The 26,413-nt window shown below is 40.3% G+C and overlaps 1 protein-coding gene across 1 annotated transcript in view; it reads right to left on the reverse strand.

Moving 5' to 3' along the window:
- The window catches only part of cdh11 (cadherin 11, type 2, OB-cadherin (osteoblast)), a 77,652-nt gene that overhangs the window by 8,840 nt on the left and 42,399 nt on the right, over positions 1-26,413 (reverse strand). The window contains exons 3-8 of the mRNA XM_075480613.1: positions 16,221-16,624; positions 15,427-15,566; positions 13,869-14,163; positions 11,534-11,653; positions 9,934-10,101; positions 5,076-5,263 (exon numbers count right to left, since the gene is read on the reverse strand). Coding sequence (XP_075336728.1) covers positions 5,076-5,263; positions 9,934-10,101; positions 11,534-11,653; positions 13,869-14,163; positions 15,427-15,566; positions 16,221-16,371 — 1,062 coding nt within the window. The 5' untranslated portion in view covers positions 16,372-16,624. The remainder of the gene's footprint in view (positions 1-5,075; positions 5,264-9,933; positions 10,102-11,533; positions 11,654-13,868; positions 14,164-15,426; positions 15,567-16,220; positions 16,625-26,413) is intronic.

The raw sequence follows: 26,413 nt of genomic DNA on the forward strand, positions 1-26,413 counted from the left end.
TTTTTGGATGGGAATGAATCATTTGGTTGTTTCTGTTCTGGTTGCTTTCATCACCAGATGAAAACAACACTGGTCTGTTTCTAATGAGCCAGGATGAGGTTTGGGAGTCTGGGACACCACATGATAAGAGGGAATAGGAAGTGCTTTCAGTCACAAGATGAAGATGAGGAGATGGAGTAAGACCACAAGAACAGCTGTCTGCCAATATAGTTGCACACCTTGAAAAATGGAAACAGGTGAAATTGAGAATACTTTTTATTTCAGATCCCAGGCATGGATTTTCAATATGTCAGTGTAAATGCCTGCGATTAAATTCACTCACATTAAACTATGCATCAGTTCATTTACACAATTTTAAGGGAAAAAAAATCGACTCACTCATAGTAGCCTTGATACCGAATAGATTCAAGTGTGTGCCCTGAGGTTTCCCATTCAGTGCCAAATATACAAATTTTTCTCACACTTTTCCATTTAGCCATATAAAAAGTAACAAAGCACTAATAAATTGATGGCCTTTAGCCAGACTTCTAATGTATCGTCCTCTTTCTACTGACTCCTCTTATGTATTCTACTGCAGGGGAAACTTTTAAGTCAACAAATGTTCTGGCTGTTGTTGTATGATGCAATACTCAAGAGGTGCTTACTGTTATGATAACGATGAATCCTGCCTTGCCAGCAGCACTTGGCAGCAACTTCATCTGCAGCGCATTTGGAGCCATTATCATAGTAAGTGACACTCTTTTAGATATCATTGTTTTGTCATAAACCCAGATAAAATGCACTTTCCGCCACTACAATTTTTCCAGCTGGAAAGGCAATGTTGAAGTACCTGAGAAGGACCTGAAACAAGGTTAATCTTTTCATTTCAAGGCTTCCATCACTTAATGAAATCCCAGGAGGGAAGGAGAGTACTCACAAGCCTCGTGTGAAGACGGAAAAGCAGAGTGCAGCTACTTGAGATCTGAGTCTGGTAACCCTGGATAGCTGCTCAGTCTACCAGCAACACATCACTATACACTAGAGGCAGGCAGTCTTGATTATCATTGATAAAAATCTCTGAATCCAATCAAGATTATAGCCGTAAATGGATAAAGCCCACGGTGCTGTCGAAGATCCAGCATAGAGGCCAGAAGGTAACACCTCTTCTCAAAGGATTAGTCCTCACTCATTCACTTGCAGGTAAACATGTTTGATGCCATGATGATGACGGGCACAGTCGTAGAATAGTTGTGACCCAGTTCTTTCGTTTTCTCTTTGGTCGCTCCGTCCCACCAGCCCCATCCTCTCATCCCCACACACTCTCCATTCTCTCCCCCTTTGTATAATCAGTGTGAGATAATGATAATAATATTCACAATAATGCCCCTCCTTCTCCCCGCCGCTCTCTGTAATACTCACACATATACAGCTCCTTAATATTCTGTGGACTGCTTTCGTCAGGACACAGTTGAAAGAGAATAGCTGATTAAAGCTCATCCCCGTGTGTGTGTTTGTGAGGAGGAGAGTGAGAGAATAGAGATTAGTGAAGGCTACTCTTGATGCTGATTTGAAAGTGTGTATAGGTGTGAGTTTGTACATGTGCTCTTGTGTGTGTGTGTGTGAGTGAATGTATTTGCTTGGCTTTTAATTTCGCGTGACACTGCCTTTGGGGTGCAAAAGGTTTTGATTTCCCTCGAGAGGCATCAAGACCCAATAATCTGAAACACGCGCACGCTCTTTCACTTATGCAAACACATACATACAAACACATTCAAGTCAAGATGCTGCCATCATACCGAGGGGAGCAGAAGTAGGTGTTGCAAGGTGCGAGTGTCTCAGTCTGTGTTCATGCACACACTTTTAATCAGCATCAGCCTGTTGAGCTGCGTTTCCAAGAGCGACGGGGATCTGTGGGACAGAGCTGATGAGTGACAGCTCCGTGTGTCAGTCGGTGTATACACAGATTGATGGCTTTCAATCAGCACCTAATTCTCATTTCTTTGATCTCACTGATCAAATTATAACGTAAAATCTTGTACACGTTCTGGTCCAAGATTACTTTATCATTTTTAAACCAGAGGCTTTCCAACAACGTTTTCAAGCGCTCATGTCCTCCACAAATAAATAATTACATAAAACACAAGTCATAGTTATGGATTTGGCAGTCTCTCCATCTTAGGAAGAAGAAAACGGCTCCTAAGCTTTGTAGTATGGCAGGAGTAACGTCTGTATCACCAGCCATGTGGATGAGTTGGCCCCAGTATACAGTGTGTACAGCAGGGGGCTGAGCTCTCAACCTTGGGAGTGTTTCAGCGTTCATCACCACTGCGATACTGAGTAGGGCAGCTTTTGCGTTTCACAAACCCACTTTTCTGCCTTTGGCTTGATTTGGTGATCAGTGCATTGAGACAGCGTCTTCAGACCACTTATTCACAGCATCATCCTTAGAGGTCTACATATTCTAACTTCTCAGATTGGCTCTTTTTACAAGCATACATGGGGAATATGAGTGATCCGGATTCCAGACCTGCCACAGTCTTCTTCTTAGTTACCTGCTCAAGGGCAGACTAATTATAGTTGCCGATAGGAGAGAAAGGAGCATTATTCATCCTTATAACTCTCTCATTTCCCTGCTTATTCCTGGTAATGTTGCTGAGGGAAGAGCCTATAGCTCTGCCAGTCTCAAGGCCTTGCTTCAGTTCTGAGTGTCAAAGAATCGTTTATGAAGACAGTTTTGGAAATTTAAAAAAACTGGAACAAGCTTGTACTGATTATTTCAGCCAGAGGTTTTCTCATTGCATTAGTGAAAATGAACTGTGGTTAAAGCTGGCTGCTCTTTTCAGCTCACTGTAAACTACACACAGATCACAAAAGAGTCTAATGACGAATGTCAAGTATTAAACTAAATATAGATTCATTAAAAAAAAGTAAGAAACTACAGAGTTTTTTCTTCTTTTAAATTCCAGTATAACCATTACAGCAAAGAGAATTCGATGTAATTTAATTCTCATTTCCTTCACGCGTTGATGATGCGACTGAAATGCTGTTACACGGGAACCCAGCGACTCAGAGGCCAGACACCGTGGGAGGAAAAGCAGGCTATCACAGCTCACTGGAAGACTCAGCTCGTAATCCTGACCTGCAGCCACACATGCAACAATGCGTCTGTGCGCGTTTACAAGACCGAAGGAAATAAATGCGCGTGCGAGCTCCTGTATGTCTGATAGAGCAGTGTGTATGTTTGAGGTTGACTTTATGTGAGCGAATGAGTCGACAAATGGTTGTGTCACGTAGGTAAGACTGAGAAGGGTAGAAAGTAATCATGTGTGCTGAACTGGTTCACTGAAAGCGACGCTTGTGGTGTATATCTGTAGACTTGTGGGTTACAGTCACTGAGTCACCGTTCTGAGGATATGCTCTGGCCTAGGGGAACCATGGAAGCTACACACACGCATTTATGGAGGATGTTAACGTCTTATTTTTTTGTTTGTTATATTTCTTTTCATGCTATAGCTATCCTTTGTTTCACAATACATCAACACAAAAAAATGCAGTTGTTGGTTTACATCTGGTTGAGATCAACACTGCATTGTCTGTAGGAAAAATCCAGTTTCAACTCCATTTTTGAGCTGGCAAATTGGAAAAAAAAAAGTGGGTGATGACACGTACATAGTTTCCATCAGAGATAGCTGTGGGAGCACAGAGCTTTGGGCCACATCAGAAGGTGGAGCACTGTTGAGTTTTCTGTTATCTTGAATCACAAAGATATGAAAACAGAAACTGTGTTTCCAGCAGTTCGGCTCTAACCAGTAATTTCCCAACAACAATAAGCTCTACTGAGTGATAAAATGAATGTGCCATGTGATGAAGTGGCAGTGGCAGGTTTTATTAATGAACTTTTAATCATCAACCACATTTGCAGCTCCTCTCCATGTGATATTTAAACTGCGTTTTCTAATCACACTAGTTTAAAAACAGTTACAAATCAATATCAAATCAACTTATTGGACCAACTTACAAAGTGATGACACTGAAATCTTTACTGAAGTTGACGGGTTAAACAGCGAGCTCTGGCCTCTACTGTTGTGTCATAAAGCTGAGTACCACAAGACAAAATAGTGAGTTCCTTTAGCATCGAGTCTGCTCTCAGTCCAACATAAGAGGCAGAGACTGCCCAAACTTTTTTCTTTTTATTACCACCCATTTTCAATCATGTTGAAGAAAAGGTGTAACAACAACAGTCTAAAGCAAGTCTAAACCTTGACAAGTTACCCCAGGATAAGCAGTGTCTGGTAAGGGTTTGCTTTTAGCCAAAGCTTTTGCCGCTCTATTCTTTCTGCTCTCATGCTTTCCTACACACCACTTTGAACAATTTCTGTCAGAATTGAAATATCTGAATATATGTTAATCTTCATGGAACTGTACAGAGTATTTCATGGCAATTAAACATAACAGCAATCTTTCTCTGTCTTCAGAAACGATTACGCAGCGCACCTTAGAGTGATGCTCACCCTATACTGTTCTGTGTCACTCACACTGCTCTTACAGCAATGCTTTCAACTACAGCAGGCAGCTGTCTGGAGAGAAGAAGATCTAAAACCCCATTGTACACGGCCTGCTCTGCACCAGACAGCAGTTAACTCCTAGGATCTGAAAAAAAGGTTTCCATCAGGAAATGGTAGACACCTCAAGCGGAGAAAAACTAGTGAATATTAGACATACACCCAATGGATGTATACTCCAAATGGTTTCCCAGCAGCTTTGCTATATGTCAATGTTGTGTTTCCATGTACCCATGTGGACGAGGTTTTTCTGGGATTTTTACCTCCATTTGCAGTGAATAACCATTAATGTACATTTTAACTAGTTAACCACGACTTTACTTAAGTATCGTAGGCACATTTAGATTTGAGATGGTTAATAATTGGAGATATCATAGATTTCAGTCCAGTGAAGTAACAGACTCATTGCCTTTACTGTATGTGGACAGATGACACTGTAACAGTCACTCTCCCCAACAGCCCGATCTGAATCGGATCAAAACCTAGTGGAGTTAAAGGTTTTAAGTTTCCACATCTCTTTCCTTCATTTCTTACCTTCTTCAGTTTAATAACAGCCTCCCTGGTCTCAGAGTTTGTTGTCAGCTCAAACACGCCCATTCCATCTCCATCTATTAAGCGATAATTCACCAGTCCGTTGTCTCCAAGATCAGGGTCTTTCGCCTTGAGGCGACCCACCTCCTCTCCTGGTACTTTATCCTCCAGCACAGACATGGAGTACACACCTGGGAGGAAAGCAAGCAAAATCATTTACATGGCTTTGGTTGGTGAGCAGTGTCAGCTTCTGGTCTATGCTTGCTTTGGTATTCAGCACTCTTTAAAGCCCTCAGAGAGTCCCTGGCTGCCTTCCCCTGTGTTTACTGTCTGAGGCAGGGTCAGCTCTGGTGGGCAGCTCGGGATTAACATGAGCTATACCATCTGTCTCATATTGCCCAGAGGATATTAATATCTCCTATACTGTCAGGTGTGTGAGTGGTTGAAGGCGTAGACTCCTGGTTTTGTAAGTGTGAGCAGTAGGACCATATGTCTACTTGCTCTCTTTTATCCTTCCTCCTCTCCCATTTCTCATTTCACTTTCTGCCACTTCCCTCATTCCTCCCCAAACCATTCCTCCTCATTTAATCAAATTTTTCTTCTGCCTCTGCTCCTCCTGTCATATAATAATTTCCCTCCTTTTAGATCTGTCCATCTTCAGAATTCTGTTGTTTTTCCTCCGTCCCTGTTTCTCTCTTCATCTCCTCCAGGTTTCTGGAGACATGCAGAGAGTTACCCCATAATTTTATGAGTTGTACACCATTAGCATGCTTATCCAGTTTATCCAGGTGTAGCAATCCCCTGAATCGTGAAATTCATTTGGTAAAGTGCTGTCTGAGCGAATGCATGTGGAAGAGGAGAGCGGTTCACAGGACTGCACCCATCCAGCTGATATTCCCCCAGCTACCCTCCAGCTCTTTGCCTTTTCTTCACCACATCTCCATCGACCCTCACCAAAGCCCTCCCATCTGTCTTTCATCTCCATCTCTGTTCCTACCCTTAAAACCCCTCCTCATGTCATTTGACTCTCCTTTGCTAATGTCTCTACCTCCCTCGTCATCTCTCACTGGGTTCTCCTCTCTCCACCCTCCCAAATCTCCTCACCTCACCTCTCCTCCCCATCTCCCCCTGTTGCCCTATTTCTCTCAGGCCTGTCTCTCCTCTTCTCTGTCCCATTCTGGGAGAAAGCTCATTTCATGCCTGCCCCCCCATTGCCCTCTTCCTCCTGCTCTTCTCCTGTCATATTCTTGCTTTTCCTAAGTAGCTTAACTTCAGTGGCTCGTGGCAGTTGAGTTAAACATTGTATGACAGAACACACGGGCAGCTCGGCGTACCTGGCTGCAGGCGAAACTGAGGCACAGCACGTACTGCAGATGTACATTTTCATTCAAAGACTGCGGTGGAAGACAAAGGTTGTTTTATTAAGGGCTCATCACTGAATACAGTCAGTGTTTTGTATGAGAAAGGTAACACTGGAGAACCAGAAGGTCATTAGTTGCTTTCATTACTCCCACCTAAACGCCTGCACTATTTGTTCACTTAGACCTTCAAAGAAAGGGAGAATGTGAAGATCTCTTGCAAATGAGTCTGATTTGGCTTGAACACACAGCTTTCTGAGCCTGAGTAAGGTGTGCTACTTCTGCTTATTCAGTGAACTGATTCAGTTGGGGTTTGTTGAAAGTTGTTGGTGATTTAAACGTAGTTCCCTACTATGAACACGCTTCTTCAGAATTTTAATCATGCTTAAATAATAAGGTGATGGCAGTTGCTGTACTGCACTCAAAAACCCCAAATACCAAAGTAAAATGTAGTTTTTTCAGTTTTCCATGAATAACCGCAGGGTTTTTATGTTGCTGGTTTACATCTTTTGGGACCATGGATGCATAACAAATGCACGATGCCTTAACAACCAGATAAGACATGATTGATAAGCCACATTGATTGATAAGGCACATTCACTTCTGAGGTTTAGGAAAACGCCTTGGTTTTGCTTGGTGGTTATGTCCAATTGTTTTTTTGTTTTTTTGCTTGGAAATATACAACTAAAAGCACCCATAGTTTATAAAAACAGAGCTTGTCTAAAGATTTACTGACTGTGAGTGAAATCCCAACTACAGTGAGTTGCAGTTTTTTCTTTCACACAGTTTATACTCCACGAATTGCACAAGTTTTAGCATAAACCTCCAAAGCAAAATGTTCGACACGTGACACTTTTGCTTGCATTCTTTTGCCAAGAAATTATTTCCACTTACTTCAGTGAGATCAACAAAGATGTGGCGTTTATTTCCAACTCAGAATTAAGATTTATTATCCCTACTGCCTTTTTTTCATTGTTTTGTTCTCCACTCTAAATTACTTTCTATCCAAACCTGGGAGGAAACGCTTCAAATTACAACTTGAAGATGAATTTCATTTCAAAGATTGAAGTCATGTCCGGGATTTTTAATTGATTGATTCTGGTGTGCTCTATGACAGTGCCGCAAAAGCAATCTTCGAAGTTACTCAAGGTAAATGGCATATTCAAATAGAAGCCTGTAGACATCAATCAAAAGATCTTTACCCGCTTCAAATGAATTTTATGATCTGCTTTGTTCTCCATTATTTGTGTTTAATCGAGAATGAAAGAGGGAACAGGCTCTGAAGTACTGTGGTTGGCATATATTAACAGTATTTAACAAAACCGTCTCTGTCATGTCAGCGTAATAAAGACTGAAGCTAGAGAGTTATCATAATTTCCCTTTTTATTATTTTTCTTTCTGTTCCTACAAACTCTTGTCGGTGCCGTGGTGGATTTTCAGGACGGCAAATGAAAGACGCTTGATAACGAGGTGAAAGGGAGAGAATTTCAGTGACAGAAAAGTCTGTGAGACTTGAGATGAAGCTTTGGACTGAATGAAAACCCAGAAGCTGATGGAACACATGATAAGGAGTCTGGCTGTGCTTTTCACAATCGTACGTATTACCTCCACGTCTGTTTTTACCTCTTTTCTTTGGTTGTTTCTGCTTTATCATTCCTTTCTGGAGGCATGTGATGTTTACAGGTTGTCATTCCAATGAGAAAAGTGTGCGTGTCTCATTCTGAGTGAGGCATCTAATAAACATCTTGGCCTAAACGATCTAAACTGAAATTTGACATGCTGTTCTTATTTCTTCACTTGCTTTTCCTTTTCCCATTTTATTCTGTTAATGTGTTCTCTTAGTTCACCCAACTGCTAAATAAGTAATCACTGTCATTCACACCATCTGGAAGACTTTTTTTGCAAGTGAATGGTCTGTTTCTCCCTTTTTTTGTTGTTGTTTTTTACAGGAGTGCCCACTTGGACAACATATTTCTAAGGTGTATCGTCTTGCATAGCAGATGTGAACTGCCACTGATGCACAGCTATTGTTTAGATGCAATGCAGGGAGGAACCTCTTAATACTTAAATTGACAAATGGTTATAAAACATACTTTTTGTCAATTTGATCATATTTCCAAAATTATTTACATCTAATATCCAAATGGGAATATGGTTAGCTGTTGTCCAAAACCCTCCAAAATCTCTCTGACTCTTTTACAATTTTTCCCATTTTTAGACACATTTCATTACAGTTTTTAACCAAAGCAACATGTCAAAAAGCATCTCTGATTTGACCCTTCTTCTTGAATCTTTGCCTGGTTCTCATCATTCCCACCTGGTGCAGAAGAGGCTGGGGCTGATAAAAGCCTGATAAGCAAAATGTTTCATGGATGATAAATACTGTGTTTGCTGCTCGGGAGGTCGCAGGAGGCTTAAACGGTCAGAAGGTTATCAGAGATAATGAAGGAACATGAAAAACTGCACGCAGTAAACCTTTGTTTAGAATTTCGCTCCCAAATTCTTCGAAGCATGCTTTTATCTATCAGCCAAAGATCTAGTTTCAAGTTGACTTGGTTTTAACGTGTTCTTCAAGAATGTGCTATCTTTCATTGTATTACAAAACATAGCTCCATAAAAAATGCAGATATGTCAGAAGGGAAACTTCAAAGAACTTTCATTCTGAAGACAGCCTGCTGGAGAAAAAAAAACTAAAAATGTAGTCCATTGGTTGTGGCCCACTGGATCGGATCTTAGCTTTGGATTGCAAGACAATGAAATGCTGTCATCTGGAGTGATGATTTTGACACACTCTTTCCTTGCATCTCCGTGCACTTTGCATTCTCTCACTCATTGATTCTGCTCGTGTTTCTCTCTTTTCTCGCCTATTCAGCTTCTCCACAGGCTAAATCCTGATCCCTCATCTCTCCCCCCCCCCCATCTTCTCTCCATCCATTCCTGCAGCTACTCTGCTAAATCTCTGCCAGGAGTCCCTCAGCTCAGACACGCAGGAGGGGAGGGAGGACATGGAAGGTGGAGAGAGAAAAAAGCAGAGGACTAGATAGAAAAGACTGGTAGAAATGGGGTTTGACAGAACGAGTGAAAGCACGTCGTGGGCATAGAAATAGACCAGAAACTGCAGTACAAAATACAGAAGAGCAAACAAACTATTAACTGCAACTAGATTATTAAAAAAAAAAGAAATTGAAGGTTGTCTTTTATGCTTTCCACAATAATTTTACTACTGTAGATTGCAAGTGAGTTGCATGATTTCCGGGTTGTGCTCTCGTATCGACAATGATGCATATGATATGTATGGGCATACATCCACAAGACACATGATGGAGAAAAAGGGCAGCAAGCTGCAGGCTGGTGCAGGCATGCTGTAATATGGCTGATATGTCATTTAGTAAAAGGTCTGACACTCTCACACCACTAATGGAAATGTCACACCGGAGCCATATGACAGTCACACCGTGGACGTTATAGATGGATAGATAAATACAGTATAGGTGTTGACTCACTCTGCGGGAACTTTGGAGGGTTGTCGTTGACGTCTGTGAGGGTGATTTTAACCTCTGTGGTCCCTGACAGCCCACCCATATGGCCACCCATATCCTTGGCCTGGATGACGACATCATACTCTTGCCGTGCCTCCCGATCCATGTTTGGCAACGCGGTGCGAATTATACCTGAAAAGACAGATTTGGTAGAAAAGTACTGTTTTAACTTTGGGTTACTTTTTATTTCATGCTAAAATAAATCTTTGGTATGATTAGAAAATGGTATGACTGTATTTGAGATGGTCAAAATGTGTTTCTTTCTTTTAATAGAGTTAATTGACTGATAACTCTTTGACCCTAATATATCTTTCACTATGTATCAATACAGAATTGTGAAATAATCTTGGGCAATACATCAATACAGTATTAGAATATTTTACTCCCTAAAAATTGTCATCATCTCTTTAAGTTCAATATCAGTCCATCTCTACTATTTGTTTCTGTTTCATATAATAATCATGTGATTAGACTTTATATCTAAGTCCTGTTTTCTGCTTTGCATTTATTTGGAGACATTTAATTTGAAGGGAAAAAAAAGTATATTTTTATTTTATTCTTATCCTTCAAATTAAAAGGCTTCAAGTAGAACATTTGTGAAGTCTCAGTTTCATCTATTTCAAGCCACAATAATCTTTTCTGTCTGTTTTAATCATCACCCGCCACTCTCTTTCCATCTCTCTCTTTCTTTTTCTACAACTCTGGCTGCAGTGTCGCCAAGACTTCCTGCTGTCATATTATGCCAAGTGTATGTGTGTGACAGCATGAAAAGCTCATAATCTCCAAACCAATTAGAAATGTGAGCTATGGATTTGAGCCAGTCAAATACCCAACACTGGTTTGATTAGCCAGATTTACTCTGCTCAAATCTCTCTGCCTCTCTGTGCCCTAACCACTCTCTTTCCATGAACTCACTCCCTCTAAACCAATTTTTCTCCACTTTTCTCCCCCTAACCTCTCGCTGGCAGTTTTTTTCTCACTCCCTGCCCTAACCTCTCTCCTTACATCTAATTTCTTCTTTAATGCAAACCCAAATATTAGGACTGTGCTCTGCAGGGACCAGGCTGAATGTCCTCTGGGGGACACTTTTAACAGCCAAGCCTTCTTTTTCTTCCCCAATTCCAGTGGAAAAGATGTGCTGATCATGATCCCTGCAGCAGTGAGTTTGAAGCTTTTTACATAAAAAGTGGTGGAAGACAGAAATGTTGAATCAAGAAATAGTTTTTGACTTGCTTGTCCTCGTTGTATGTGGAGTTTGAATGTTCTTCCTCTGCCTGTGTGGTGCTCTGGCTTCTTCCCGTAGCCCAGACACATGCATGGTTGGCTAATCAGTGATCATAAATTGTCTGTAGGTGTAAGTGCACACACTTGTTTACCCTTCAACAAACCGGCGACTTGTCCTGGGTGTGGATGGATTAATTAGCTGTTGTTAATCTTGTAGTGCTGTAAGTGTTCAAAGTTTGTCTTTGCCTGATACTAAACAGATTCAGTAGGAAGATCTATGTCTCTCTATTTGATTGTGTTGTAGAAGGAACTCCGGGCAGGATTTTGTTTTCAGCCTCACCTGTCTGAGGCTCCACAGAAAAGTATGGCTGGCCTTGCAGTATGCTGTACACCAGTCTGGCACTGTTGCCGTAGGTGGGGTCGTCAGCATCTGTCGCTGTCACCTGCATCACTGACGTACCTACAGGACAGACAAGGCAGGCAAGTCAGGGGAAGACTCTACCTCTGCCATTCAGTTCAAGAGCAGTTTGACAAACAGCCGTGTTACAAAGCGTGTGCCGACTCACCTGCCTGCACCAGCTGGATGAGAATGAAAAACATCCTGCCTTCACTTAGCTTATCACATCAGCATGCTCTCCACCATTATTTCTCAATATTTCATCATTGTCTGGTAGAAATATCTAATCTCCCATTTCAGTGATTTTTTTTTTTTTTAATGTTTTTGATTAAACATGTTTCATCAGCGTGCTGACAGGGTTGAATAGTCCAGGGGCTTCATGAAAACCTTTCAAAACCCATTAAATCTTAAAATGAAAAATCTGTAAAATGCATTGATATTGAGCTGAAAAGAGCACGTAATGTCAGTGCCCCGAAAAATCAACCGTTTTGAAGATGATGCTCTACTGCATCTCTGCTGATTAAACTGCCAGTTTATCTGAGCAAATAGGCCAAGTAAATTACACTTATATTAATAAGAGAGGGGTCTTATTTTTGTATAATTGGTTAAAAATCCTTGTTTTAGACTCATAGAAACTCACTAGATAATTCACAGAATTATATTTTGATCAGTTCCACCACTGAAAATCTTTTCTTAAGTGGTGCTCGTGGTGGGTTAGACCTGCGTAATCACCTGTTGAAGGAAAGTCATCATTTACACAACATGATTGTAATCAGTGGCACAGCTGTACTTCCTGCTGGAATAAAGTAAAAATAACATAAGAACTACCAAAAGAAGGGAAGTAGCTGTAATTACAGCTTGCTTATTAGTGGCTCTAGGTAACTAGTATGAAGCCATGGAGGGTATATATTTCTGTGTTGGAAATATTTAACATGAATCTGTTGGCAGGAGTCATTTTAAAATTCACCTTCTGTGCTGTTGGGGGCAAAGGTTTGATTCAAAGCACAATTCTAAAACTATTGAGCCGTTGTTTCTGTAACCCGATGATTTCTTCAGTGACTGAATTATTGTAGGTTCAGCTACTCTACAATCTATTTTTGGTTACACATAAGGTATTTGGATGGTTCTCTGGTTGCAGCCATGTGATCACCAGTAGCCTGCTTCACACATGCGCATAATCCACTTGGTTTCATTCAATCCTGGTCTCAGTGTTGCAGCTACCTTAAGTAAGATCATTTAAAAGAGGCCTTTCTCTCTGATCTTTCTCTCTGATCTCGCTCTTTCCAGTGAAATGTGCTGGAACATGGAATTAGTGAGTCAAATTAAAGCTTCTACTTTGGTAATTTCACTCGTTGTGCCTGTTGGTGAGATGCAGCCCTTTCTTACCTAAAAAATCTAAACAGAACTCATTCAGAATTCTTTTTTTCACAAATTGTTTGTTTGGAAGTCGAGTTAATTTAGAGAAGGGATTTCTTTGGCTTCCGTGGTTTCAACAAGCATCGCTGCCAGTGTATTTCATGTCAGGTGTGCCTTCAGGAGTTGAAAGCACTCCAAGATCACATAAAATCTGAAAAGAAAATCTTCAAGATCAGAAGCTAAAGAGAGAAAGGAGCAGGAGCTCCCGGCCATGTCAACATAGCGCTAAATATTTCCTTACATCCCTTTATTGTTGGCTGGATTTTTATTTCCTTTTTTGAAGCTATTAATAGGGTGTTAATACGACTAGTAAAAAAAATAAGTCAGCTGATTGTGCTTTCTGATGTTATTTCTCAGACTTCCTGTTTGCATGTTTCAGGGATTAATAATAAGATATTAAAGGGACTGTTGATCAGATAAATGCTGCAGATGAACTCCATCAGTAACCCCATAAACAAATCTCACTCAATGGAAGCTAATCCCTGCCAAAAAGAAAAAAATCATTTGATTAACTGTTGTTACTCATTGTCACTAAATACTGTGGAAACAAACTAAATCTGCTGGTTACCTTCATGAGGAGCTAAAACATTTAAACACTCAACTGTATTCTATTGTTAACACGGCCTTTAACATAATAGATATTTCCCATTTTAGAATAACAAGACGGTTTAAGTTCAGATTCATAGCTAGAAAATGTCTCCTAATATTTGCAGTATTATGGGTTGTTTTTTTTGTGAGGTATTTCTCACCCAACTTGGAGATCTTAGGCTTTCAACCAATCTCTGACCTTAACTTTGCCCTTCCCTCAGCACAAAACTCAGCCCCCCCCTCCCATTCCCTGACCCTTCACTTTGTTACTCACCGACATTGGACATCTCAGGCACTCTGGCATAATACGGCCCGTGTAGAAACTCTGGCGGATTATCGTTGATATCCTGAACTTTCACTATGAACTCTGATGGAGGCTCCAGCGGCTTGTTGGTGTCTCTGTCCACGGCCTGGGCTGTTAAGGTGTACTGGGCCTGCTCCTCGCGGTCCAGAGTTTTTGTCGCGTGGATGTTGCCCGTCTTGTCATCGATAACGAAGATTGTTCCTGCGCCTTCGCCGGAGAGGATATACTTGATGTAACCATTGCCCGAGTCTACGTCTGAGTGGAGCTGTGGAGAAACGAGAAGAAATTTAGACGTCACACAGTTAAATGGACAAGCATGACCAGCTTCTGGATTTAAGGTTGTGTTAAAAGCTAGAACAGCAGATAGTCTTAAGGCGAGACACGGCAGGCAAAAACAGTGATTTTTCATGAAAACATAAATTAAAATGTTTATTTCATCACATTTTGTTTACTCGCGGCAGTGCGTTTTGCCCAAATTTACCAAAATGAATTCCCCTATTTAAATCTTTAAATGCCCTTTTCTCAAAATCAGTTTTTTGTATTTTTCCAGTTTCAATATCTCAGCCTATGGAGCACCTACTAACACCAAACTTTCCATTTATACACTTAGCAGTATTCTGAAGATATGTACAGAAGGATTCGTTGCCAAATCATTCCTGGCCTGATTTATGTGACATTACAATAATAAAAATATGGCGAAAATTGGAGGTTTTTTGGCTATGGACGGTATATTTTGATTTCCTAGGAAATGAAAGCAGATATCCTTAAATCCCTCTGTAATTTTCCTTTAATTTTGTGTGTTAACAAAATAAAAAAAGAATTTTGCACCTGGCTTTATCATATGTTCAGATCTATCTTCTGGAAATATATGCAAATGTGCGCATATTTAATGAGATAATGCCTCATTTGCAGAATTAAACATACAAATTTCTGAAACTTGTAGTACATTTTTTTTCATACTTGTATAAGTAATCAACTGAGGAAGTTTCATGGTGATATCTATTATTTAAAAATATTACCCCATTTACCTGTAGTGTCTCGCCTTAAGTATACAAACGGGCAGGAAATATTCTGTATTAGACAGGCAAATGCCAATAAGTAAGAGATTTAGAACATCATCATGATAAATGGAGGATATTTAACATTCAGTTAAATGCTTGCTCTTTCTTCACAGGCCGTTGACGATGAAATAAGATGCACTGCGATCATCATTTGTTGTTTGCTATGAAAACCACGGCTCAGTCAGATTAATGGTGTTGTTGCAGAGGAGAACCACCAATCATCTCTACCCGTTGTCAGTTTGATCCCCCCCCTCTTTTTTTTTTATCATTCTCTCACTCCTTAAAAGATGAGAAAGACACATTTAAATCTTGTTGGAGGTTAGCTGTCACCATGCGGGCCCGCACCATGACTGTAACTGGAGGACATTGTGGCTATTAATTAAACTATTATTCAGGCACTAATTCTATCTGAAGCGATCAGGGGGGGAAAAAAAGAACAGTTTAATGGCATAAGTCATAAAACTCACCCTGCCCACCAGAACCGGATCAGGTCCAGTGTACTCTTCAATGACAAAGAACTGATTCCAGACCCATCCTCGTTTGGACCTGTGGAGTACCTGCCCTTCCTTCCCTGCCCTCTGTTTGTGTCTGTGCAGATTTGCGTGATCTAAAACACACATGCAGAAACAACACATGCCATTACAGCAAACTGGATATATTTTTCTCTTTTTCTAGTAGAACTCAAAGTCTATTTTTTATTTTTTTTTAATTGTGGATCAATGGTTCAAATCCCAACTGTGAAAAAGTGGGTGGATTGTATGAGCAACACGCACTTCAGCAAGATGTGCTGTCAGTAGCTCTTAGCAAGGTACTTAACCTCTGTTTGCAGCAGCGCAGCCGCTCAGTGTCTAACAGGTGCAGTCTGTGTTTCCACAGAGCGGCCGCCGTGTTTGAACATCTGCAACTGAAGAGCGCTCAGAGGAAAAATGGATTGCTTAATAAATCGTAAAACAAAAATACCTGAACTTCTAAACTCCCCTGGAAGATGAGACGTTTAGTTTAGAAGGACATGTGAATGTAGTGCGGTTCTGTTAATATCCGTTATTACTAATGAACAGTAACTTGAACATTAAGCTGTTAAAACTCTCAATATATTACAGAGTAAGAATTTAGTGTAGTGATAGTTTTTATTCTTTAGACAGACAAAAAAAGATGAAAAAGACATGATGTGTGGGACCACCTCGGTCACAGTTCTGAATACGATCCAGTCATACTTTTATTGCACAACACACAATCCAGAAATCTGGGTCTTTTGTCATACCTGGATGTCTGTGTCTGTGGCTCCTGTGATCCAAGGAAGTAGTTCCTTTCTTGGTTCCTAATGCAGCGCTACAGATCACAGAGACTCCCAGCAACACCAAGAGGGCCCTCAGCAGCCCGAAGCCCCGCCGCTTCATTATCAGTATCGCCATCTTGACCAGCCCGAGCAATCGTGCACTTCACTCCACCCCCAACGTTCTGGTTCCTCTCAGTGGAGCTCTGCTCCCACTGAGGCGATATCCTGTTTTTTTTTCCTTACGAAATGTTGATTAAGAACCTGCTAGTTCATCTGCTCAGATGGGGCCTGTTTCTGCAGATACTCATCACCGACTTGCTACGTTGAGGCCTTTCTCTCTTTTTGTCTCTCAGAATGTCTTTACTTCCTCTGTCTTCCAGTCAGAGAGCCTTAAAGAGAGCAGAAAAAAAAAGAAACTTGGTCAGTGACTGGAGAAAACAAAAGAAATGAAACAACTAAGCACAGTTACAATTAAATCAAACTTGTACCTTGCTAACAGATTAATGAAAATTGGACTAACTGAATTCCAGAACTGGCTTCTCTAACGATTGTTGTGTTAATTAGGGCAATGTACTAATTACCCAGACAATGTTGTCTGTAAAACAATTAGCTTTAATTCAATTAGACGCAAACAGATTCATTATAGAAGAGACAGTTCATGTGACAGCAGGTCACTGTATCGGTCTGCATACAGCTCATTCAAATGCCTTCACAGCGAGAGGAAAAAGACAAATATTGCTTATTCAGACCCTGTTTACCTGATTTACAGCTTTGTATGTTCAACAGTGAACTGTTTACTTCAGTTGATGATTTTGGCATCTTTTGAATGAATTTGTGGGGCTGACACAATTTGATCTCTACGGGAATAAAAACAACGTGTCCATCAACAGCACAGAGCTGTGAAGCAAGAAACTGCTGGTTCGTGAGAAATTCTAGCTGAATGTCATAAACTGCCTGAAGTGCAATTTCTATTCAAAGTTTTAGCATATGAGGATTCTGTAAACTCCATTTAATGGACCGATGAAGGAATTCATCAAATAATGCCAAAATCTTTCCTTCAAAAGCTGACCCTTTTTCTACTTTTTCGTTCATCTTCAATTTGAATTTTTTAAATCTTTTTCTAATAAAGTTTGGTGTAGACAGTGAGCACTATTTCAGTTTGACTTGATCGAAGTGTGTTGTTCTGGTAAAAATAAAGTCCTTAAGTTGCAAAAGTACAACAATGACACTCGGCATTCACCTCTGCTGCTGTGTAAGAGCAGAGAAAGGCTCTTTCATTTGAAGCAGCCTTTCAGGAAATGTCAAACAAAAGCCATTTGAAGCTATCTGACTCTATATTGAATACACGTGTTTTTCCATTGGCCTCACTTTGTTTTCTGAGGTTTCTGTGATGCAGGTGATGCAGCATGACTGCAGTTATGGAGAGAGAATATAGTGACAAAGAAAAGCAACGATATTTTCCTGTTCCAGTGTTATCCCACTGATATAATATCAGTATATCCTCCATATTCCACCAAATCTACGTTGCCTTAAACTAATATCAGCAGATAAATGTGCAAATCCAAGTTCGCCTGGAACCTTCAGTTCAGTTTTGTGTCCGCAAGGATTCATCGACGGACGAAGCCAGACAAAGCTATAACTAATTAGAGCAATAAAACGTGTCAAGTCTGTGGCCTTCTGTTCTATCTTAAGTGTCAGAGCTACTCTGTGTGTGTTGGATGCCCAGGAACAGGGGGAAATCTGTTTGGAGGAGGGGAAGGCCAGACCCTCCCTGCCAGAGCAAATGAAACACGAGCGTCTGGATTTCTTTGGTCCCCAGGCTGGTACTGTCTCTTACTGCATGCTTACCCAGTTAAACTTGGAAGTGGTCACACTAAGGCTCTTAATACATTTTTTAAAGTTTTTTTTCCTGGACCAAATGAGCAAGAATTGTGTTGACTAATGTTTTAATCCTCAACAGAAGAAAATGCTCCCTTGAGGCTCATCGGTTCCTGTTGACCACATGACCAGCCAACCAGGGAGTGTTGACAGTTGCTCCCATACCAGCTCATCATCTGCCCAATTATGCTGAGGTAATCTGATGCCTGAAACTGTTTGAGGATATGTAAATATGTGTGAATGTTCTGCCATTCATTTATTTAAGCCTTGAAGCTATTTATTTGGCACCATTACAGCAAAATGGCTGCTTGATGCAACATATCTGGGACGACACTGGAATTAGCTCGAGGAAATAGTTGAGACTCGAGAGTAAATTGAAGATGAGAAGCGTATTTATAACTATATCTGAACACAAAATGGATAGACCGTTTGTGTAAAGACCGAAGATCATTTGGGTGGAGAGATCTACAACGACCTCCTCAACGATTCGTAACGCGACCGTAAAAAAGCAAAGATTCGGCATGATCTATTTTTAAGGTTGTCTCGTTTATTTTTCAAATTGGACAGAGGACGGGCTAAAACTTCAGAGTAGTCTTAAAAACAACAGCAACACGGAGAGACAATTACGTCTCTGGTGTACACTTGTTGTTCACAGAGCTGACACCTGCTCTGCACGATCTATTAACAGGCCTTCAAACTGTCATTTGTGTGTCAAATTAGGCGCCGGCTTTGGTTAACAAGTAAAAAATAAAGAATCCAAAATAAATTGCTGTCCAGAAAAGCTGTTTTCCTGCTACAGGTCATCTGTTATATGTCTGAAAGACTGTCAGATGTGTCAAGTCATACACATAAAAACAAAAACAATAGAATGAAAGACTGATAGCAGAGTACAGAGTGACAGCTCAGACATTCACAGCTTGGATGAGTCTGATAGTGGGTGACTTACTTCATGACACAGAAATAACCCTGCTGTCGCATCCATACAAATGAGTGTGACTTGGAGACGATTTTCTATCTATCCAGTTGGGGAATTTAGATGTGGCTAATGTTTTCCATCCTTCTCAGATACATTCAGCAAGTTTTTTTTTTTGTATCAGTTACAGGAATCATACAAATTCACATATATTATGACCTTAAATCAACCCAGTTTTTTTTTGTGTTGAAAGCTTCACAATAATATTCTGGGTTTTAATATTCTGTTTTTATTTAACATAACAAATGAAAGCTGAGCTCAGAGACTCAACTATAGGAGACATCCAGAACTGTGAGCATCGGTTTTAGTAAAGGCAACGAGAAAAAAGAAGCTATATTGTTTGTGAGGGCACGATTCTAACCAGAATAGAGCTGTGGGATAAAAGGAAACTGCTGCTGCACTGAAGAAACATGTTAAAAACATACACATCACACAGAACAGCCAGTCGCCCACTCTACTGCGCTTTTTAAATGCTGCTACAAATGCTAAACCTAAGCCTCTTTGTTTAAAGAGCTGCTGTTTTCAGTGTGTCTGTATGCTTTCTTGCATCTCTAATGGTTGACAGAGCAACACAGAATGAGACGGAGGCAGAAACTGCAGCACAGAAACAGGCAGTGATAATGACTCCCCAGGGCAAGCATGCCTTTTGGTCAGACAACTTCCTCTGTCTGAATACATGACTCAAGAGCCACATTAGAATAGTGAACAGTATGTCCGTGCATGTGTGCGCACCCACACTTTTCCCTTGGGTTCCAAGCGATGCTGTGAATCCATGAGTCAAGTGTTTGAGTAGACTGCCGTGATTCATTGGCTAACATTAGAGGGCAGCTGGATGCTTACTTTGTATCTGTGTTTGTGTCCCAGAGGTCAGATCAGTGGTGTCAAAAAATTTAAAAAAATTAAAAAATGATCCGTGTTACATACTCTGATGTGTTCCCAAGTATATGACTGTAGGCTGCAGCCCATCTGAGCCAGAATCTGTCTGTAAAAATGTTGTTTTCCAGGTGACTTTGGGTGCCCCCTCCTGTAAATGCATGTTAATCCGCCTGCTTGTGATTTCCAGAACTCAAAACAGTTTCTTATAGTTGTATTTTACAGTAATCTATGCAGTAACATTCATAGTACAGCTCAAAAGCTTGTTGGTTAATTAAATCCCCATTAGTAAGCTGATATACAACTACACTTCAGTTGGATTTTGAGGCCTTAAAACCAAAAAAAAACAAGGCAAATGCACCACTTAAATAACACATTTCTAACGTTAGATCCAAAATGGAGAGTATTTCCCACATAATTTCCCAAATCTGATGCCTTTCAGCATTGTTTTCCTCAATCTTTGACATGCCGGAGGCTTTCTTGCCTGTTCCAAACAACAACAACCGACTGCTCTGCTATCTTTCCTTCTACCACTGCCTTCATCTCTCCCTCTTTCTTTGTCTTTGTTGTCATCACTTTCTGGACTGGACTTTCATTACTTTCTCTTCACTGAGCCAAACCTCCAACAGCAGCCATTAAAATAACTTGGTAAAAGCCTGAGAAGTAAGAAAACAGACTTGACCCTGATGTCTTCACTTTCCCTGGTCTAACTTTCCTTTTTTTCCCTCCTCTCTCTGGAGGTCAGTTGTAATGAAGGTGAAAGCAGTTTGATGCATTCATGTATGAAAGTGATATATATCCATGTCTGGTTCAGCAGACTGATTTTAGTATATTCTATCTCCACATGTTGCCTGTGTCAAGGAGTTGTGTAACCAAATAATGGTCTGCCCCTACTTTCAGAGAACAGCATGTACAAAAGGAATCATGCATTTTATAGGAAGCAGTGGAGAAGGCAAGAGAAAGGTTTGCAGTTGATTCTTCTTTGTGCTGCTTCTTTTTTCACATAGATTAAATTCAAAATGAGCTTATATCTTAATCAAATACACAGCTTAAATTACTTACATTTCACACAGCTTTTAAGTACTGTAGGCCGGATGTTGCCCGTGACAAACATTTGGCAAAACTGACTGTGATACTTTGATACTTTGTAATTCAACACGTCATAGCTGCCATTATTTGTCAGTCAGTAATCGTTGCACAACTCACATTCTGACACGCATTTGGCGAGTCACTGTGTCTCTTCTGGCTTCATCACGAACATCAACTATCCTGATTCCAAGAGACAAAATAATCATGTTTGAAATTCTGTCTGAAGATGGTCAACATGAAACGGAAGTGGACGTAAAGTATTCTCTTTGTTGTCTCCTCTGTGATCGGGCAAACAATATCATTGTTTGTTGTTGCCACAGCGGGTTTTGGCTTCGGTCTGTTCTTACATGAACCAAGATGGCCACACAGCAAAGGTGTGCCCTGTTTTGAGGTGAAACAGGGATTAAACTACATATTTTCACTTCAAAGCAAACGTAATAATCAATTCATTGAAGATTTTGCTGGATTCATATTTGGGTTGTTACACAGCTGAAGGTATTTTTAGCCACACTGATGACAGTGAGTCTTCTCTTGGTTGAGGAGACGCCCTCGAGGACACCATAAATGCACAAAAGCTGACTGTTGCCGGGACCGAAGTGTAACCACTGGACCCCTCTGTTACGCTGTACACTATTTGAACCAGATGTGGTATATTTTTTTCATACGCGGGGATGAGGAAGAGGGTCATGGGAGGTTTAAAATGAGATTTTCTTTTACCGTAAAAATCCACCCTTCTCCAAAACAAATCCCTGAGCTACTCTGGAGTGGACGCAAAGCTCTGGGCTGTCTCTTTTTCTGTTGTTGTTGTCGTTTTATGTGTTTTTTAAGGAGAGATTTCATAAGTTGAAGTATGTGTGAGAAAGAAAGGAGAGAAAGGGAAACTACAAAGGACATTGTAACCGTCAACTGTCAAGTTTGTTTTATTCTAACCTCTAAGTTGTTGCAAGGATGTTTCCCAAAGTATTCAGATACGTTTTACAGGAAGGTGGTGTACAGTTATTAAAAACAGATTCAACTGAAATGAAGGATCTCAGAAGGAGAGACGGACAAGACAGGGAAGGATATAAAAATCTGAAAGGCACAAAGACAGAGAGTCGGTGTATTAAAGTTCACTTTTGGTGTCTCGTTTCGGTGGCCAGCTCTTTGTGGTCTGTTAAAAGCTTTAAAACAGAACAGTGCTGAAAACAGACACCCAACGTTTAGCTCGCACCACGAAACCTGAGGTTTAATTGCCTTTCAATTAGAGGAACTAATAGAAGCATGTGTGTGTGTGTGTGTGTGGGGGGGGGGGGGGGGGGGGAGAGTGAAGTAATTACAATGAAAGAACTACAAAGCTTTCTCAGCATTCTCGAAAATAGGTATTAATGAGAGACCAGCCACTCTGAAACACTCAGACACAGACTTGCATTATTTGAAAGTAGGCCTTTGCTCTACGCATGTATATGCAATGTATGTGTGATGGCTGCTGATTTCTATTAAGCCATCAGTAAAAATGACCAACCCCATCTCTGCTGTTTCCACATTGACACACACAGGGTTTCTTTGTGTAGCATTATGGCTAATCAGCGCCATTTTACCGTAATTAGTATCCATTTACATGAAAAAGAAGGAAATGCTGAATGTTTCGGTGCTGCTTAGTGTCCAGAATTTGAAAGTCTCCATAATATTCTGTAAGAAATGTCCTCAACATGCAGTCAGGTCGTCTGTTTCTCAACATTTCCACTTTACCAGATATTTGGCTCAGACAGAAATGATTGGGGAGAGTAAATGAAAGAACAATTGGATTTGGTCTGGTGTGATATGCTTTTCTTTGACTAAATCGGTGGCGCCCTGTCAACAACGTGATATGCCTGCACAGACTGTTATCACTGATTCTGATATATCCACGGATACAAGTGTGTAGCAAAGTAATAACCAACTATGAATACTTTGCGAATAGATTTGGTAAGGATGAGCATTAATCATAACCAAATCCTGTCACCCATTATCCATCAAGGGAAAGGTAATGTGCTTAGTGTCCTGGACCTTTGATGGGTTTTTGATGGTGAGGACGGTCAACAAGGGATCAGTTTGCACGGTGAAGCAGATCTGTTGTCTCTCAAGAGACAGACGCATCACCCACAAGGAAATTTCTGCCATTGTGTGGAAGATGCAGAATTGATGGGAATGAATATGTGACTGATTATGAATGTGGGGCTTTTAGCTTAGCAGGTGTTGAACACAGTGGCTTTGATTTACAAAAAAAAAAAAAAAAAAAAGTGGTATTGTGGCTCTTGGAGAACAGTTAATTTGTGTCAGAAACATGTCAGTGATTTCAGTAAAAGAGCTAATTACATGCAGCCCATGCAGAAATAACCCTGAAGTCTTGGCCATCTATCGTAGATCAGACCAGTTGGAAATTACAGAAAGCTTATTGTGAGATCAAAAGAAAAACAGCAGGCTTTAGCAAGAGGAATGGCACTTTGATTGGAAACTTGGTCCAATTAACTGAATAGAGAAACTCTAAAAGGCATCTTTTGACAGAGCAACGGAGGATATGAGATTGTGATACCACATTAATATCATTATAGTAGCAACAAATTATTCCGTTTAATATTTATTTTTTTCATATATCTCCAGTAATTCAAACCGCTGCAGGCTACCTGCTGCGTTGACATCAAACAAATGTCAGATGCATTTACAACCATTTACAAACCAATTAAAATATATTTGGATGTGATAAAGATGTGAATGTGCAAACTTCTTTGGTTTACTTTCATAATTGCAATCTGACCAGATCAAATTATCTCGGTTTGCGCTTCCAGGTGAGATAAGTTATTAGAAAACATTTTCTTTGTAATCGGCTTCTGCACAGTGTGGCAGTTGCAGTGGGTTGTTGTTTCATCTGGACTGTGTGCAGGAGGTGCAAAATGAAGGATATGGACAAAAGACTGCCCGCTTTGTTAATATTTATTAGGGATTAGTTTGTGAAACTGTTACTTTCAAAGTATCAAAGTAAAAAAAAAACAATGTTATTAATGCGCATGGAGAAAATAGAAATGTATTCACCATTGTTGCTGGTATAATAAATTAGTTGTGGTATGTGATGCTAATTTATAGACTGTCATTTTCATTCAAAGCTTTGTTCATTAAAGAAAAATAGGCTGACAAAAAGTCTAAATTATATTAAAAGCTGAATCATTTTGCTGAAACACCCATATTTCATAAACAAAAACTAGGTTTACATGTGTATTTTGAGAACGTTTAGCTCATTATGATTTCCATCCCTAATTACAGAGAATTGCACTAATTTGAATCAAAATAATATGTAATTTGTGTTAAATTATGTGCAATCAGAACACTTTTCCTGCTAATGAGACAGAGGTTGCTTTTTAACATCACTTGGGAAACATGCTGTTTGCATTTTAACAGAATGCATTCCTCTCTATTTTGAATCACTGTGGTTCATTTCTATCATAACAGCTGCATCATTTTATGCATCGTGCATTCAGCAAAGGACAGATTGGTTGCCACACACAACCTGTATTTCCGTGTTTATGGTCTTTGCATGGTAGCGTAAGTACCGTCCTTATTCATATAATGTTCAGTCAAACACATTTGCAGCTTCTGAAATAGTGAAATTGATGTTTTTAGGAGCTTCAGGAACTGCTGCTAGCATTGTCGGTGCTAAAATCAGTGAATTTGTGGGCGGAAAATATGTTTTCAATCCAGTGAAACATAATAAAAACGTTCTTAAAAAGGCAGCAACGAGGTGAATGCTTCAGCAGGGTGCATCACTGTGCTGTTCCTTATTTGGTCTTTAAAGTTGTACGGAAATCCTCTGAGCTGAAAACAAGTTAATGACCAAACCCGTAAAACAATTTGTGAGCTGATGAGACTCAGCTCAGCTCGAGCCAATTGGCCTGCTGACCGCTGCATGAAGGCTATTGGTTTGCATGGGAATGCCCCTTTAAAGGGCTTTATCGTTGTGACCATCTACTCCTTACAACTTGAAAGATGAACTCCACATTAGAGATGTTCACAGTTGATTATGTGGAGTAATCTGTGGCATACCCAACATTAGAAATAACAGTGATCATTTAAAGAAGGGGTAGTTGTGTAAAGACACTGCTCTAAAGCCAATTAAAATTGATTTTTTTAGTGACTTAAATAGAAACTTGAATGTGGTTTTGACCCGCATCCATAATTAATCCCTAATTTTTTTTCTTTTATCATTTTTGTCAGTTTTTCGCTCTTTCCACTTCCTATTTTTTTTGCTCTTTCTCCCTTCTCTGTCACAGTCCAGCAGGATCCATCATTGCAAATTACAGCTTTGCAATCCGAGGTTAGACGGACGCTGTAATTACTTCAGAAGACTTTAAGAATATACTTAGGAATAGAAAATGAACATGGTGAACAAGCATAATTATGTGGTGCTGCAGACCATCACATGTTTTGTTTAATTTTCAGCCTCCTTCATCTTATTTTCCTTTTTTATCTCTGAATTAGAGAAAATGGCTCATGAAATGCAGTCAGCTGCTTTCACACAGTCGCCTTCTTTATGCGAGGAACACATTCACATGTGACTGATGAATGAGTTACATCAAAAGGAACTCATTGAGGACATCTGCAGAGGTTCAGAGTTCACAGGCACACACACACACTAAATCGCAAGAGATTCGTGACACGGACACCTTTTAATCTGAGGCAAAGATAGAGAGACAGATGAGTACAGCAGGAGGTCAGCCGAGGCAAACACAAAAAGGCTGATTCCGTTCAGTAATGACAACAGAAACATTTATTTTTCACACAAAGGAGTCGGGAAGGGAAAGAAAGTTTTGAGGAATTCGTGCTATGAAAAAAAAAAAAGCGAGCAAAATCTGAGACTTTGTGCCTCTTTGTGTGCGAGTATGTGTGTGGTTTTGGTCTGTAGACCCTGGCAGGGGGGAGGCGGGAGAGGAGAGACGGGGCAGGAAATGGTGGCGTCTGGAATTGATTTGAGGCTGAAGGAAAAAACTAGAATACTTTGGATTCTTAAAGACTTCAGGAGCAGGGACAGATGACCACAAAGAAATGAAAAAAGGTAGAGGGAAGAAAGAAAGTAGCCACATAATCACAAGGGAGGAAAAGCAGAAAAATGTAGTGGTCGGGAGCAGTTATAACGATGGATTTATACCTCTGTACAAACATCTGTGTGCTGGCTTCAAGTGCAGAGGGGGCTATGCCGATTCTTGAATCTTCAAACCGCAGCAACATAAAGGGAACAGGCTTTGTGGACATGGCAAGAACTGTGATTCTTATACTTCAGTCAATTTTTCATTTAAGTGCCCAGGATTCCCTGGTTTGGAAGTAGAGCCAATAAATGAAGCAAAACACTAACCAAAAA

This window comes from Odontesthes bonariensis, chromosome 2 (genome assembly GCF_027942865.1).
Source record: "Odontesthes bonariensis isolate fOdoBon6 chromosome 2, fOdoBon6.hap1, whole genome shotgun sequence".
Taxonomy (NCBI): Eukaryota; Metazoa; Chordata; class Actinopteri; order Atheriniformes; family Atherinopsidae; genus Odontesthes; species Odontesthes bonariensis.